The sequence below is a fragment of the Lepus europaeus genome, chromosome 6, assembly GCF_033115175.1.
Source record: "Lepus europaeus isolate LE1 chromosome 6, mLepTim1.pri, whole genome shotgun sequence".
In the NCBI taxonomy this organism is placed as follows: Eukaryota; Metazoa; Chordata; class Mammalia; order Lagomorpha; family Leporidae; genus Lepus; species Lepus europaeus.
In genome coordinates, this window is record NC_084832.1 from 118,612,648 (window position 1) to 118,630,845 (window position 18,198).

Below are 18,198 nucleotides of genomic sequence, written 5' to 3' on the forward strand. Positions count from 1 at the left end.
ACAGGGCAAGTCAAGGAAACGAATCTTGTCCAATTATGTAATCCAGCTATGGTTCCAGCATGTATCAAGCACCTGGCATATCCAAGATGGTTCAGTTAAGAAACAAACACCAAGCACTCTTGTTTCAGGTTCACTTGGGGCTAGGCTATATTTGTGAAACATCTAACCTGCAAACAAAAGTTAATGTGGTCCAAAACCTAATATAAAGTTGATTTTGCTTTGAAGGATATGAATTAGAATTTCTTTCTTTTCGTACCTTTCTAGCACTGGCTTTTACTTTGAACTTTATTGATATGTAGGTTACAACTTTGTTAAATAGGTCGAGGCTGGCGCTGTGGCATAGTAGGTTAAGCCTCTGCCTGCGGCACCAGCATCCCATATGGGCATCAGTTCAAGTCCCAGCTGCTCCACTTCCAATCCAGCTCTCTGCTAATGGCCTGGAAAAGCAGTGGAAGACAGCCCAAGTCCTTGGGCCCCTGCACCCACGTGGAAGAAAAGGAAGAAGCTCCTGGCTCTTGGCTTTGAATTGTCCTTTGGCTGTTGCAGACATCTGGAGAGTGAACCAACGGATGGAAGATTTCTCTTTCTGTCTCTCCCTCTCTCTGTCCATAACCCTGCCTCTCAGATAGATAAATAAATCTTTTTTAAAAAGTTAAACAGGTAGAGGACCAAGTTTGGCATAAGCAGTAGAGACAACCATGTTGTTCCTGTAGTGGATTTCATGCAATTGTGTGGGCCCCTCTGGAGTTACTACACACTACCACACAGTATTACTCACCACTGGGTGCTTGCTCAAAGCCCCCAGACATTCGCTGTTTAGTCACTAGATTAATAAAAGGAACCTCTTTCTAGGTAAAAACATCCCTCAAAATCCTGAGCAATAAAAATTCTGTGTTTGCAAAACTGTGTGAAAGTTATTTCTCAACTCATTTAGACAAAAATGTGAAATAATTTTTCAAGATAGTTTTTCTGCCCATATCGATGAAAACAATTCCACTTTGCACCCTACACTGTCACGTTGCAGATAGCCAAGAAATGTAGGAAGCCAGTTTCATATTAAAATCTTTAAATACTATTCAGGGAAAAAAATCCTATAAACAGGGTAATATTTCTTTATGCTATTTATTTTTATCACTTCACAATAAAGATTCAAAATAGCTCATATAAAATTACATCATATTAAGTGATCTTTTTATGTATAATACATGTATCTTTAAAGTTTCAATGTTTGCACATATTAATCACATAACATTACTTCCTATAAAACATTTTCATGTACTGTCATTACCTAAACACTTATTTTAAAAGGCTATATTTATTCCATCATTCTAATGCACCATCATGCTTTAATCCATTTTTGGAATGAATTGGGGTACACATCACCAAAATTACAAATCATTTTCTTATTTCTTTTTTAACAAGAGATTTATTTATTTATTATCTATCTATTTGAAAGGCAGAGTGACAGAGTGAGAGCAGAAGACAAAGAGAAGGAGGGATCTTCCATTTGCTGTGTCAATCTCCCAATGCTCAGGGCTGCACCAGTCCAAAGCGAGGACCTGGGAATGCAACTCAGGTCTCCAGGTGGGTGGCAAGAACCCAGTTAGTTGAGCCATCACTGCTGCCTCCCCAGGTCGGCCTGGGTTTGATTCCCAGCCCCGTTCTTGCTTCCTGCTCCCTGCCAGTGCAGACCCTGGAGGCCCCAGGAGGCAGTTTTCTACTGCTTGCTGGCCCAGTCCTCTAGGTTAATAAATTTACAGACCATCTATGGATGTATCAGATGTTCCCTCACTACCACCAACCAGCTCGTGCTCTCAGGCTCTGGTGGGCTTCCGCGAATTTGAGTCACTGGCAGAAGATCACAGAGTGGCGGACAGAGAAGCCACGTAACGCCTAACCTCTTCTCCCATCCCCACCTCCCTGCCCTTGCTGAGGCGTTAGCAGTGTCCACACAGCTCTGGACACAGCTCCTTTGGGAGCCCTACAACGTCCTCAGGCTCCTCCCTGGCTCCAGTAACACTGTTCTGCCCCTGGTACTGCCAGGTGTGGAGGGGTAACTATTGCAACCACAGCACCACACGGCAGTAACAAGGTGGTACTGGCCTAACGGACAACATAATAAACACCTGTAACAATGCAGCATGGTAACACTGCACCCAGTTCTTGAGTGCCCTGCCCTTCCTGGCTCCTCTAACCCTATGCACATGCTTGGAGCTTGCCACGTGTTTGCTGCTGCAATGGACTGTTAGGGCTGTAACCAATAATTACTTTTGTCAATTAAATTATGCTTAAAAGTTGGTTTATGTCCCATTTCTTACATTGCTAATGAGGCACTTCTCATGTAATCCTTTCATTCCCATATTTGGCCATGTACAAGCAATTCAAACTCCTAAACCACGTTCCAAAAATCTGGATAATGACTGTACACTATGTATTAGGTTAACAGACTTTCATAAGCTCTCTTCAGTTGCATTATTGTATTTGCAATCCTCTGTTCATTTTCTTTTTTTTTTTTTTTTTTTTGAGAGGAGGCAGAGGGAAAGGGAGAGAAGGAAGGAAATGGAGGGGAAGGGAAAGAGAGCATGGGCCTATTGGCTCACTCCCCAGATGCCCTCAACAGCTGGAGCTGGTCTGTGCTGAAGCCAGGAGCCAAGAACTCAGTCAAGGGTTCCCATGTCGGCAGTAGGGACACAACTTCTTGAACCATAACCTGCTGCCTCCTAGGGCCTACATTTGCCAGAAGCTGCAGTCGGGGGGGCGGGGCGGGGTGGGGGGAGCCTGGATTTGGCAGGCACTCTTGCATGGGATCTGGACATCTCAAGCAGCGTCTTACCCACTGGGCAAAATGCCCACCCCTAGAGAGCAACATCTCAGTAAATGAAGGGGGAAGCAGCCGCAGGGATTTGGAGGGAAGCAAGCTAAGAAGCAGCTAAGAAGCTGTCTCCACAGTTAGAATCTAAGCTCCTGAAGAGCGGTTCCCAGTCTTTCCTGCTCACCCCTGTAGGCACAACACCTCAACACATAACAGGTCTTCTCTCTGCTGGATACACAAACGTTAAGTGAAATTTCTTGACACGATTACGTCCGAATGTCTCTGCCTGCATGTACGATGCCCTCCTTTCTTCTGCTGCTCCAAGAGTGACTGCCATCCTCCCAAGGGTGCCAAACCACGCTAAATGTTGTCATCTATCACAGCTGCACTGTCCAGCAGAACTTTATTTATTTATTTTTTTCTGTTTACAATCTATTTGCTTCAAAGATAGAGCTACAGAGAGAGAAGGAGAGAGAGAGAGACAGAGAGAAGTCTTCCATCTGCTGGTTCACTCCCCAGATAGCCACAACAGCCAGGGCTAGACCAGACAGAAGCCAGGAGCCAGGAACTCCATCCAGGTCTCCCATGAGGGTGGCAAGGACAGAAGCACAAGGGCCATCTTCTGCTGCTTTCCCAGGTGCATTAGCAGGAAGCTGGACTGGAACCAGAGCTCATATGGAATGCTGGCATTGCAGGCAGTTTAATCCACTGCTCCACAAAGTTGGCCCGCAGCAAAACTTTCCACAACAATGCAAATATCTGTGATGTCTGATAGCAGACACAGGAAGCATGTACACACTGAGCAACTGAAATGGGGCTAGTGAATGCAGCAGCTTAATTTTTAAAGTTTATTTAATTTATTCCAACTTAATCTTTATTTTATTTATTTGAAAGGCAGAGACAGAGAAAACTTCCAACTGCTGATTCACTCGCCAAACACCTGCAACAGCTGTGGCTGGGCCAGACCAAATCCAGGAGCCAAAAAGTCAACCCAGATACCCCATGTGGGTAGGAGGGACCCAGGACCCAGAGCCATCGCCTGCTGCCTCCCTGGGTGTACATTAGCAGGAAGCTGGAACCAGTAATAGAGCAGGGACTCAACCCCATGCAGAAAGGCACCACAAGGGGCATCTTAATCACTCAGTCAAATGCCTATTCCAGCACTAACTGAAATGTCAACAGCCATCCCTGACAAGAGGCTGTCCTATTGGACTGGGTGGCTCCAGTGTCAGCGGCATAGTTTTGATCATATACAAACCTAGGGACCACTTCAGTATTCCTCATAAACAGGAAAGATATTCCTGTAAACACTGCAGGTTAGCCCTCATATTTATTTCAATTTGCATCCCTTTACTTCTGAGGCTAAATCTACTCCGGCACTGGCTTTCCAAGTCTTCTTATGTGAATCACCTGTCCATACACTCAGCTGGACAGCTGGGAATTCTAAATTCATTTTTGGAAGGTAACATTTTTCTCAGTATCAACACACAAGGACACCGATTGTCAAAACTCTGGCAAAAACGCAGAAAAATATAAAACTGACAACAAAATGATCCATAATCCTACAAATCAGAATTATGATAAACACTTTGCTATTCTACCCTTTTTGCTTTGCCATACACATTTCACATAACTGGATCAACCCGGATAACCAGCCTTGGATCCTTCTTTCTATCCTCAACACTCCATCACATGAAACATCCTGAAAAAATTCTCAATGACTCTAACATCCACCTTAGAGATAGACCATAATTTAACTATCTGATAATATCAAATAAACTATTTACTAGTGTATTATTATAAAAGTGTGCTGACCATAATTCCTTGAAAGTGCTCCTAATTATTTCTCAAGGACAGATTCTTGGGAGGCAAATGATTTGAATCATTAACAAGGTATGGAAGCAGCATTTATCCATTAAAGGATGCACACAACCCATATGGGAGTGCCTGGGTTCGTTCCCAGTTCCAGCCCGTGACTCCATTTCCTGCTAATAAATACCCTGGGAGACAGCAGCGATAGCTCATGTAATTGGGTTTCTGTCATCCATGTGGGAAACCTGGATTCAGATTCCAGCTTCTGGCTCCAGTCCAGTCTAGCACTAGCTGCTGCAGGTATCTGGGGAGTGAACCAGCAGATGGGAGATTACCTATCTACCTACCTCCCTCCCTTCTTACCTATCTCTTGATCTCTCTCTTTTTTTTGCCCTTCTCTGTCTCTCAAATAAGTAACACATAACAACAAAAAATTTTTAAAAAGGTATGAAGATTTTTAATGCATTACCAAAATTCTTTTCTGAAACACTTCATAAAATTATAGTCTCAACAACATGTATGCAAATGTATGCCCCAAACCATCACCAACATTTAATATAGTCTTTTCCCTCTTGTAACTTGGAAACTTGAAAGCTGGATCTTAGCTTCTTTCGTATTTTTTAATGTAAACAACAGAACATTTTTGGAAGCTTATTAACTATTTGTATTTCCTTTCCTATAAATCATGAGTGCCTGTTTTTTCCATTTTCTTATTACTGGCATTGTTCTTAGTATTTTAATTTTGTGATGGTTATTACCCTTATAAGGTTACTACTCTTTTTAAAAATGTACATTATTAAAAAGTCTTTTATTTTTAATTTCTATTTATGATCTTATGTACCTATTAAATTTTCAAAATGAAATATCTGTGATTTTCCTTAAGTAACTTCATCCATTGTTTTCTTTTTTAAGATTTATTTATTTATTTGAAAGGCAGAAAGAGAGAGAGAGAGAAAGAGAGAGACAGCAAGAGAGAGAGAGAGTCTTCCATCTGCTGGTTCACTTCCCAAATGGCTACAATAGCTGGAGCTAGGCCACTCCAAAGCCAGGAGCCTGGAGCTTCGTCCAGGTATCCCACATGAATGCAGGGGCCCAAGCACTTGGGCCATCTTCTACTGCTTTCCCATGCTATAGCAGAGAGCTGGATTGAGAGCACAGCAGCTGGGACTTGAACCTGCACCCATATGGGATGCTGGCACTATAGGCAGCACCTTTACCCACCACACCAAAGCACCGCCCCCTTCATCCACAGCTTTTAAAACTTTCACCATCCAAAGAAAGATAAATGTTTACTGTATTTCCATCCATTTTATTGCTTCAATTTTTTACACTTAGCTCTAAAATCCACTGCACTTCTTGCCATTACGTGATGTGTGCTCATTTCATCTCAGATAACCGGTATTCTCAACAATCACTTTTTAAACTTAACTTTATTTATTTGAAAGGTGGAGAGAGAATTTCCCATCTGCTGGCCCACTTCCAAGAACTGGGAGCTGAATGCAGGTCTCCCACACGGGGCGACAGGAACCCAAGTACGTGAGCCATCACCTACTTCTTCCCAGCGCCCCTCACTCACAGGAAGCTGTAATCAGGACTGCAGCTGGGACCAGACCCGGGCCCCTGGTACAGGAGGCGGTGTCACCAGCAGTATCTTCACTGCTGCTCCTCAACAATCAGGTTACCGCAAATCACAAAGTTTTGGTGATCCCATGCCACGAAGAATTTATATAGCCGGGATCCTCCAGTGACAAAATATTAAAAAAAAAAATCACTGCCTCAATTATGAATTTAATAATCCAAAGGCAGGCAAACTACAGACCATCAGTCAACTGTAGTCACATCCATTCATTGACATGCTCTCTATAATTGTCCTTTTCCCTATAATAATCGCTGTAACACCTGCAAGAGCGGCCTACAACTTTGAAATACTGCTGCTTACAGAACAAGTTTGCTGATCTCTAGAAATAACCAATCCTTCCCCACTGATGAGTGATAATTTCTTATTATATATTATTATCTTATAAATGTAAAACTATTTCTGGCTATTATTTCATCTCATTGAAACATCTACTTAATTTTGTGCTAAGCACATGCTTTGTTTTCAAATCCACTTTTTAGATATTTTTAACTTCAGGCACACTTATTTATCTATCTTACAAATATTTATGGAACAGCTAGTCTGTGTGATACAGAATATGAGCCAGGGGTGCAGACAGAACCAAAGACAAAACTCCCTGTCCATCATTTGTTTCAATTGAAACAAATATAAATTCACATTGAAAAATGTCAGGTGATGCTGCGCTCCCGGAATAAAAACAAAGCACGTGTAGGAAGGACAGAAGGAAGAGTTTACTTTATCTACAGCAGTCCTAGAGGCCTCTGTGAGGTGTGAAGAAGGCATGTGAAAGGAAAAACAGAAAAAGTCATCAGGACACCTGAGCATCACGGGACAACGCGAGGGGGCTGAGGTGGGAGTGTGCCTGGCCGACTAGAGGAGCTGCAAGGGAGGAGCTGTGGGAGAACAAGGCAAAGGGAAGAGGGATGGCAGTGGAGGGGAGGCCAAATCATGCAGGGCTTTACTCTGGGTGAGACAGGAAGTCACTGGTGGAATCTGGCAGGGATGTGATCTGAACCAGCTTCCTCCACCTGCTTCACCACATCCCCCTCCCCCTCCCACTAGTCTCCTCTTTGGTCTTCTTTGACCATTATGGTCGGGACCGTTTACTGAAGGACTGAACTTTAGTTGTAAGAAATTGACACTTACAGATGACAGGAGGATGTTTTGGCTGAATGACCAGAGTGAGTAATGGGATTGTCACATACTGAGTTGACAAGGAACAATCCTACAGCGGGGCTTGGGACTGAATGAAGAGTCTGAGGCTGGATGGCCAAGAGGAGAGGCCATGGCGTCATTTAAATACGTGGGACTGGACACCAGGGCAAAGGCCCGGGCTTCCATCAGCATGGCATGGAAGTGTGAAGAGAAGGTGAGATCTGTAAGAGATGGTAGATAAAGAAGAACTGGAGCCCAAGGTTTGAGTATCACATAATCCAGTATTTGAGAAGGAGGAGGAGAAACAGCCAGTATGGCAGAGGCACAAACAGCAGGTGCACATTTAAGTTCAGAATTGTTCAGGAAGCACTGGCCAATGACAATAAATGCTGCCAACAATGCAAAAAGCAGAAACACGATGCAGGACAGGGAGTAGCCAGCCCATCCCTGAGAAGAGCCAGATAAAGGGTCAGGGCGGATGGGCACCAGCATCACAATTCAGCACACAAGTCAAGGGGAAAAAGAACACCGCAGCCTGCTAAACGCTTCCTAGAGAAGCAAAGTTACTGAAGGCTTCACACATCTTCACTTCTTTGCAACGCCAGCTAGTCGGGTCATATAAAAGAACCCTGGAAAATGAGACTTAGCAATGGTGCCTCCACCTTTAGAAAGAAAAGAAAATGATTGGGGCCGGTTCCGTGGCATAGCGGGTAAAGCTGCTGCTTGCAGTGCTGGCATCCCATACGGGTGCCGGCTGGAGTCCCAGCTGCTCCACTTCCGATCCAGCTCTCTGCTATGGCTTGGGAAAGCAGCAGAAGATGGCCCAAGTCCTTGGGCCCCTGCACCCACATGGGAGACCTAGAAGAAGCTCCTGGCTCCTGGCTTCAGAATGGCACAGGTCCAGCCGATGTGGCCAGTTGGGGAGTGAACCAGTGGATGGAAGATCTCTTTTTCTCTCTCTGCATCTCCTCTCACTGTTAACTCTGACTTTCAAATAAATAAATAAATCTTTAAAAAAGAAAGAAAATATTCTTATACCTATTTAAAAAAAAGAAAATGAGAGAAAATCTATTTAATCCTTGAAAATGCAAGAACATGGAAAGTGTTTTTTGTTTTTTTTTAAGATTTGTTTATTTACTTCAGAGACAGAATTACAGAGAGGAGAGACAGAGAGGGAGAGGGAAAGAAAGGGAGGGAGGGAGGGAGGAAGGGAATGGGGGAGAAAGAGAGACAGAGAGGGAGAGAGAGGGGGAAGGAGGGAGGGAGGAAGGGAAAGAGGGAGAGGCTGCAATATCCGGAGCTGGACCAATCTGAAGCTAGGAGCCAGGAGCTTCTTCTGGCTTTCCCACATGGGTGCAGGGGCCCAAGCAGTTGGGCCATCTTCCACTGCTTTCCCAGGCACGTTAACAGGGAGCAGGATCAGGAGTGGTGTAGTCCCAACAGGGGATGCCAGCACAGGCAGAGCCTTAACCTACTAAGCCACAGCACCGGCTCCAGAAAGAGTGCTTCAATGAACACATAAATTCTATCCTTACTCCTACTTCCTCCCTATTTGATAAGTTCAGGGACTAAACGTCTCGAGCCATCCATCTGAAAGTGAAACACTGTACTTTGTCTTGTGAAGCAAGGACTGATGGAGCAATGACACGACCCTGACTGAGGTGCAGCCTCCAAATTACGCCGTGGTCTAATTTCATCCCTCCAGTGCATCACTCGGAGTACTGCTGGTCATTATGGGACCTTGACATTGACAGCAGAATTGGGAACATCTTCCAAAAAATATATAGTCCGCGGCTAGCATGGATCATCATGCACTCCATGCCATGTGGTTTCTAATAACGACTGAAATCCCTGGACTTTGCAACAACCATCAGTTACAGGGCCAGAGGAGAGCATTTCTGCCCAGTGAACATCAATTCCAGCTGCACTAGAACACAGATCAAAGTGGGCTGTCATTAAATGCTCTGAAAAACAGGGGAGCTACTTCTCATGGGTCTTACAGCTTTGCTGCCTCCCTAAACCTGGTGTATTTACAGGTGTCTGTCATCACGAAATCAGAATGAAAACAAGTCTGTGAAATAATCTAGTGCCTGTATATTAAGAACAATCTTCCAGGAAAGATTATCTTACATGGGGCTTCCCAAGATAAAGACAAAGAAGTGCAAACAGGAAAATGCAAGCAGCAGTACAGGGAGCTTTTCAGAGAGCAGAGGAAAAGACACCGTGGTGCTGCCTAAGGCAAAACCCGAGGAGAAAGGTTGAAGGCAGTGTTGGTGTCATGGCATGACTGTATCTCACTGGGCATGATTTCATACAAAACTGTTCTCCAAATTTCTACTCAAATAAAACCGTGCTGGCCACACCCTGCCTGCGTCCTCATCTCTAAACAGAAACACAGATAAACCAGAGGAAAGATGAAGGAATGCTCAAACAAGGAGCCCAGAAAGCCAACAGAAGAGGAACCACTGAAAGACTTGGAGAAAATGATCAGAGACCTGAGAATCATCGTGAAATACGAGTTGAGAAGCTCTGGGGAAAAAGCAGTGGACTGGGCGGCAGCAGACACCCTCCTCGAAGCGGGGCGGAGAGACACATCCAGCAATTCTCCCGCTATGACCTCGGGGAAAACTAGAAGCCAACCCAGATGATCTTGAGTTCCTTTACGCTGCATCATCTTATCCTTTCAGAGTAGATCACTGGAGAGGAGAATGAGCCACTTAGAGCTAACATCTACATCTCGGCTTAACTGAACCATTCTGTTTCTACAGGAGGAAGATCGAGGCAAAAATTCTAGTAAGTAACAATCTGACTCAACATAACAACTTTTAACAAAGTTGTACAATAATGAAAGCGTCTCCCCAAATATCAAGTGGAAGTAACCCAGAAGGTGCTGAAGACCTTCGAACCCCGAGATCCTTGAGTTCCAACTGATTATTCAGATCCTGTGCCCCAAGATCCCTTCCCCATGTCTCACTGGTGCAAATCTTGTGACGTTGCTGTAACATCTGAATCTGGTTCGTCTCCCATGAGGCTGCTCATGTCAATGACTACTGTGCACATCCAGCTTCATGGAAATAGTGTGGTTTCCTATGCTGGACAGCGCCCACTTAGCTATCCTCAATGTCACTGTTTCAAATAGGACTTGAGAAAGCTTTGTGAAATCGATGAAAAGGCTACAGATAATCTTGTAATAATATTGATTCTGAGTGGATAGGTAGATTCTATCTCAAAGAATCTTCCCAGTAACCCTACAAGCAATGTGTTCTCATGTTATAAATGAGAGGTCAGGGCCATGGGGTTAAGGGCTTTGCCCAAGAGCACTTCGCTAATGAGAGGCAGAGTCCAAGCTTGAACACTGCTTTGAATAACTTTTTTTCCTTTTAATCTGAAAGGCAGAGTTCGAAGGAGGAAGAGAGAGAGAGAGAGAGAGAGGTCTTTCATCCACTGCTTCACTCCCCAAATGGCAGCGTTGGGCCAGGACAAAACCAGGAGCCAGGAGCCTCTCCCATGTCTCCCACATGGGTACAGGGGCCCAAGGACTTGGGCCATCCTTTGCTACTTTCCCAAGCATATAAGCAGGGAGGTGGATCAGAGATGCAGCAGCCAGGACTTCAACAAGTGCCCATTTGGGATGCCAACACTGCAGAAGGCAACTTTACCCACTGCACCACAGCGCCAAATCCTAGTTAACTTTTTTTTTTTTCCCCCAGAAACCTTTTATTTAAGGAATACAAACTTCATGCTTTTCATAAATACAACTTTAGGAATACAGTGATTCTTCCCACCATACTCACCCTCCCATACACACTCCCACCCCTCTTCCTCCTCTCTCCTATTCCCTTTCTTATATTTTACTAAGATCTATTTTCAATTAACTTAATGCACATACAATTAACTTCACACTAAGAGAAGAGTTCAAAAAATTGTATGAAAAATAAAACTTTCTCAACAGTCACGATGAGGGCTGTTCAAAGCCACTGCATTTAAGTGTTAATTTCACTTCTCTGGATTACCTTTCAGGTGCTCTAGTAGTTAACTCTTTTGAAACCTGCACTCTTAGCTGCCATGCTCTGCCACAGTGATTCTTTTACGAGTAGTCTCCAGAAAAGCAGCTACACATTACTAAGGAACTTATCAAAAACGCAAAGTCTCACACATTGTGAATCAGAAACTTGGGGGGCAGAACCCGGACTCGTGCATTCTAAGATGCTCCCAGGTAATTCTAGTGCTTACTGAAGTGGGAGGCCGACTGCTCTACTGATCTAGTGATGATCTGCCTGCAAGGCTCTCTCCGACTCCTTTAACCAGCTTTGTTCTTGGAACTTGAGTTTAAAAGCGGTAGTAGATCCTTAACCTTTCTTCAAGGCAGAAAGAGACCTCTCAGATGTGGAAAAGTTTCCTTTTCCGTCCCTGAAACAGGAAGGATGACTTCCTGTCGACCTGTGGAAGGGATTATAGAGCTGCTGCTTCAAAACGTAAGTGGGGAAAAGAGGAACACGCACGCTTCCTGGGTATAGCTCGGTGGTTAGATGTGAACTGCTCCAGACAAAGACGACTCGAAGTCCCCTATAGCCTCTCTGCAACAAAAAATATTCCACAGCTGCCCAATCCAAAGGGTTAAAAGCCTGTCTCACGTGCATACTTCTTTAAGAAGGAAAATAACTCCACTTGATTTTGCGTTATGAACACATCTCCGGGAACAGCGTTTCCAATATGGCATAGTCAATGGCAGTTATCACGAGCTTCCCTTGGTTTAAAAAATAAAATCCCTTCAGCTTCATTACTCATGCTGCCTAGAAAGTGACCTTGGTCTTTCCCCAGCTAATCTGGAGTCTGTAGCACTGTGCAACTCTGCAAATCAGTCTGTAATCTCTTTAGTATCTTTCTGCACGTGCGATTTTAAAGCTCAGTCACTGGCATGTAAGTCGTCCTTTACCTCAAGGTCCCCGGAGATTTAGGGAGCTGCTAGCTAACAAGGTCTTCACAGGTCAGCGAGGATAAACACCAGTGACACGGCCAATGTTGGATGGAACAGGATGGCTTCCCTACAGGTAGGCAGGAAGCGGCTTTGGTTGTGTGGAAATGTAGTGCAAGAGACACGATCTTACTTCACATGTGCCTGAGCACATTCCCACCACAGATGACGTGGGCACGTTTCACCCGGAAGCCTTGATGAAATAAAGAGTTCCTGGGCTGGAATAACACGCTCCGCTGTTACCACCCAGGGGTGCTCTCGGTGTCTGGCTCTATAATCGGTGCTTTATTACACATTCTTTGCCGTCTCTGCTTCAGTAGAGTGAGGTGAACGGATCACAGTCAACATTCATTCTTACACAATCATAGAAACACGGACATCGGGACTGGCACTGTGGCGCTGCAGGTTAACGCCCTGGCCTGAAGCGCCAGCATCCCATATGGGCACCGGTTCTAGTCCCGGCTGTTCCACTTCCGATCCAGCTCTCTGCTGTGGCCTGGGAAAGCAGCAGAAGATGGCTCAAGTCCTTGGGCCCCTGCACCCACATGGGAGACCCGGAAGAAGCTCCTGACTCCTGGCTTCGGATTGGCCCAGCTCTGGCTGTTATGTGGGGAGTGAACCAGCGGATGGAAGACCTCTCTCTCTGTCTCTACCTCTCTCTGTAACTCTGTCTTTCAAATAAATAAAAGGAAAAAAAAAAAAAAAACACATGGACATCGATTACCCCTCTCCTCCAAACACATCTCTCTGAGGCCTAGCCAAGGCCACCAGTGCTCAGGAGGACAAGAAGGTCAAGAGACGTGGGTCTATCATGTTACTTTACACTGTGTTCTACTAGTGAAACCCTTATTTGAACATCATGTCCCATAGTGTTCAAATAAAAACCAGAAAGATTTAACAAAAAAAAAGGAAGAAAGAAAGAAAAAAGGCACTAAAATAACATACCCTGCACATTTCAGTAACTCAGGATGCAAAACAAAAGCCTAAGATGTGCTAAAGGAAACGCGTTTTATCTTCCTTCCTTCCCTTCTTCATTTACTCAGCTATTCAACACTAACAGAGGAACAACATACGCCAGGCAGTATCTAACAAATGTCAACCAGCTCCATGTGTCCTCCCCAACGGCCCCCAGCAAAAAGAACAGGAGGAAATGGACTCAAAGGAAAGCGGAATATAATTTTGCTGACATGGGCGAAAATGCCAGGTGATTAAATCACTGGAACGTTCTCCCAAGGAAGACTCGGAGTTAGACAACAGAGAGCAATGCTAAGTCCTGAGTCATCTGGCCAAGTACCTATCAGTGTGGAAGCCACGGTCAAGACCTCTCCAGGCCCTCCCCTCTGCGGCCGAGAACTACACCTGCACCCACAGCAGGGGTGGAACACAGACTGACCTCCCGTATCAAAAAGCCACTAAGACTCCAATTATTAACAAACAGAGTCCTCTGTGGAGGTAAAAATGAACACTTTATAAGTTTGTATAGACCTTGCACTAAGTATTTGGTGCATTCTGACTGAATCTCTCACTTAAGATACTGTGAAACGCATCACAATCTTATAAATGAAAAGGATTAAATCAAAACATAGTGGGTTTACCACAAAGTTTCATGCAAACACCTAATACTTCTTATTCAAAATATATATATTGATGAGGTGGGTACTTGGCCTGGTGGTTAGAATATCCCTGTTCCATATTGAAACACCTGGATGCAAACATCAGCTCTGACTCGTGATCTAACTTCCTGCCAATGAGCAGTGTTGGCACAAATACTTGGGTCCCTGACACCCACACAGAAGACCTGGATGAGTTCCCAGCTCCTAGCTTGGGTCCCTAGCTGCTTCAGCCACTTAGGGGGTAAACCAGTCGCTTTCTCTCCCCGCTGCCCCACCTCTCGAATAAGTAAATTTTTAAAAGATAGATGGCCAGATGGCAGATGACTTTACTGCTATGGCTTGGGGACAGTTTGTCCCACAAAGGTTCACGTGTTGGGAGCTTGGTTCTCAGAGTGGCAATGTTGACAGGTGGTATGGAACCTTTAAGAGGTGGGGCTTACTGGGAAGTGACGAGGGCACTGCCCTTAGAAGGACTGTCACTCTCATGGGGCCCTGGTTAGTTGTATTGAATGTGCTGTTACACAACAGTGAGCTGGTCCCTCCGAATCTCTCTGACTTGCTGTCTCACATGGGCTCTTTCCTCTCACACACTGTCCTGCCATGATGCCATCTGCCAATCTGGCACAGCCAGCGGGCCCACAGCAGAACAAGTACCATGCTGTCTGTACTTCTAGTCTCATGAGCTGTGCACTCAGCATTGGACGTTCTGTTATAGTAATGGAAGATGGACTAACACGTGTACCAAATATGAAACAGTTTTCAATGGCTAGTGTAACTCACCCTTGCCATATCCACCAAGAAGTTCTCGAATAATTTCCAAATGTGGTTGCTGGTGTAGATTTCTTTCATTTCCACTTCAGTGTCAACGTAACAGTGATTAACAAAATTCACATAGGCAATTTTAACCTGTGCAAGTTTCAAACACAAAAAGAGTTTTAGTTTTCACTTTCAAATGTCAATTACGAAAGGTTAAATAATATCTGTATCGGTTCCTATAGGAAATTAGAGCATGTTTTGTGTCATGTTACAAATCCAGAGAGAACTCCCATTTCCCTTGTTTTGCTATAATCATCCATCTCCAACTCAGGGAAAACATAGAACTTTGTACTCCATGTCCCCGGCCTAGGGATTACTGTGAGAAAGCGCACTTTACTCAAACCAAACCTACTGCCCTGAAACACTAGAAGTCAAAAGTACTCTTCTGGCACAGGTGCTGTGGCACCGTGGGTGAAGCCACTGCTTGCCATGTCAGCTCCCCATACCAGAGTGCTGGTTTGAGTCCCGGCTGCTTGATTTTCAATCCAGCTCTCTCCTAATGTGTCCGGGAAAGCAGTGGATGATGGTCCACGTGTTTGTGTCACTGCACCGTTGTGAGAGACATAGATGAAGCTGGCTCCTGGCTTTGTCCTGGCTCAGCCCTAGCTGCTGCAGCCATTTGGGAAGTGAACCAGTAGATGGAACTCACTATCTCTCTCTGCCTTTAAAATAAATAAACCTTTTAAAAACCTATTTAAATTACTATTTCCAAGAAGAAATAGGCTAACAGTTTACCAGAAGAACTGTGTTACTTTAAGATGTAGATGGGGAAAAATTACTTTCCAGAAAGAGCAACACCCCTCATAAAGAGCTAGGATGAGTTGCACTGACAAATACCATTTCTTAATTTTTCTTTTAATTTTTTTTTTGACAGGCAGAGTGGACAGTGAGAGAGAGAGAGACAGAGAGAAAGGTCTTCCTTTTGCCATTGGTTCACCCTCCAATGGCCGCCGCGGTTGGCGCGCTGCGGCCGGCACACTGCGCTGATCCGACGGCAGGAGCCAGGTGCTTATCCTGGTCTCCCTTGCAGGTGCAGGGCCCAAGGACTTGGGCCATCCTCCACTGCACTCCCTGGCCACAGCAGAGAGCTGGCCTGGAAGAGGGGCAACAGGGACAGGATCGGTGCCCCGACTGGGACTAGAACCCGGTGTGCCGGCGCCGCAAGGTGGAGGATTAGCCTAGTGAGCCGCGGCGCCGGACCCATTTCTCTTTTTTTAAAGATTTATTTGTTTTTTACTTGAGAGTCAGAGTTACACCGAGAGAGGAGAGGCAGAGAAAGAGGTCTTCCATCCAATGGCTCACCCCTCAATTGGCCGCAACGGCCAGAACTGCACCAATCTGAAGCCAGGAGCCAGGAGCCCCCTGGGATCTCCCATGTGGGTGCAGGGGCGCAAGGACTTGGGCCATCCTCCACTACTATCCCAGGCCATAGCAGAGAGCTAGATCGAAAGTGGGGCAGCCGGGACTAGAACTGGCACCCATATGGGATGTTGGCGCTCCAGGCCAAGGCGTTAACCTGCTGAGTCACAGCACCAGCCCCAACAAATACCATTTCTAAATGCATGGGGCAGGTAGGTTTTGGTTTTACTTTTCTTTGTTTCTTTCTTTCATTAGGAAAACCTGATGAATGCTACAAATATCTCCAGAAAAACACATATACATAAAAGTACTGTAAGTAATTATAGGAGATTCAAGGACCCCCAGTGATATCCAAAGGGAACCTGGGGCCACCTTTCAAGCCCGTGGTGCCAGACAAAAGTCCAACACTAACTGTCAGTGGCACAGAGACAACTGAGCCATCTGAGGCATTACCACAATCATGCTGACAACAACTATCCTATCTGTACATACTATCATTCTTTCACTTTAAAGGTGTGGAAATTAATGATCAGAAAAGTTAAGTAGGGGCGGGCACTTAGCCTAGTAGTTAAGATGCCTGTGTCCCACATCAGACTGCCTGCATTCAAGTCATGCCTCCTGCTCCTGACTTCAGCTTCCTGCTAACGCGATCCATGGGAGGCACAAGGGATGGCTCAAGTAATAGGTTCCTGCCACCCATATGGGAGACCTACACTGAATTGCTAGTTCCCACCTGTGGCCCTGATGCAGCCCCAGCCATCTCAGACATTTGGGGGAGTGAACCAGAAAATAGGAGAACTCTCTCTCCCTCTCCCTCCCTTCTTTCCTCCCTGGCTCCTTCCCTTCATCTCGGACTTTTCTTCAAAGGAAGATTAAGTAATATGTTGGAATCAGTCATAGACTAGAAAACAACACAGCCAGGATTCTGATTCTGATTCCTTTGTTAATTCATTCATTCAAAACTTGGTTGTTCAGTGTATCCTCCAGCCCAGAGAATATATTAATGAAGAGAAACAAATCTGGTGGCTAGCTTAGCCTCTTGGAGCTCAAAATCTTGCAGAAGTGAATGAGGGCTACAGACATTTGTGAACTGAAAAAAAAAAAAAATGCAAAGGTCAAATGCTAAACAACAGACTCTCAAAGACTCTCAGAGGGAGGCCAAGGGAAGTGTGCCCTGAAGTCTGCCCTGAAGAAGAAGGACCTGAGGCTTCCCTCATCATGAAGACGAGACTCTGGTAACTCAGCTGACACAGAGACGGAGGAACTGCAGATGGCAAGATGCACAGTCTGGACCAGCAACTCAAATAAGGGCAGAACCTATGGATTCCGTCACCATACCACATCTCCCATTTTTGTCATCTGATTTCAAACCTAGGCAAGAGGTACCCTTGAGCTGAGCTACCAACAATCCCACAAAATTCCACATATTTCCAGTCCATCACTACCTGAACCTTTTTAAGTTACTGTGATTTGAAATGTTTGCTTTTACATCATGGCCATCGTACCACACATTTATGAACTTGGCAACGATACCCCACAACAGCAGGGGAAAAAAGAAAATGTGCGATCCTGGAAGCCTCATGAACAGATTCTTGTTGGCAGACAACCAGCTTCTACTGAGGCTTTTTTCCTCACCTTCAGAGCCAAACCAGGACAGCGGGCTGAAGAGGATCCGCGAACAAAGCAGAACAGGTGTGCATACTGCCAAGCACAGAGGCATCTACTCCGTAAAGCAAGGTAAAACCTACAGAGTATGACACCGGCCCTGAGGCACTGTCCTAGCCTCTCCTGTCAACGATCATAAATCATTAATGAAGCACCGACTGTATGCTCTAGAATATTCTAGACTGCTAGTGAGCCTTTCCCTTTGATCCCACTGCCAAGTGCAGAATTTAAGAGCTTCCCGGAAATGAGCGGCAGTAGTGATTTTTAACCAGTGTATCCTCTTCTATAACTTGTTGTAGAACTAAGAAGCAGACCACGTGATGCTCTTTTAGACTTTCCAAATCACAAGGCTAAATAGGATTTCCTGGCTAAA

The 18,198-nt window shown here is 45.0% G+C and overlaps 1 protein-coding gene across 1 annotated transcript in view; it reads right to left on the reverse strand.

Annotated features, from left to right (window-relative positions):
* Positions 1-18,198, reverse strand: part of ITPR2 (inositol 1,4,5-trisphosphate receptor type 2) — a 525,149-nt gene that overhangs the window by 256,844 nt on the left and 250,107 nt on the right. The window contains exon 32 of the mRNA XM_062194964.1: positions 14,766-14,891. Within this exon, the coding sequence (XP_062050948.1) occupies positions 14,766-14,891 (126 nt within the window). The remainder of the gene's footprint in view (positions 1-14,765; positions 14,892-18,198) is intronic.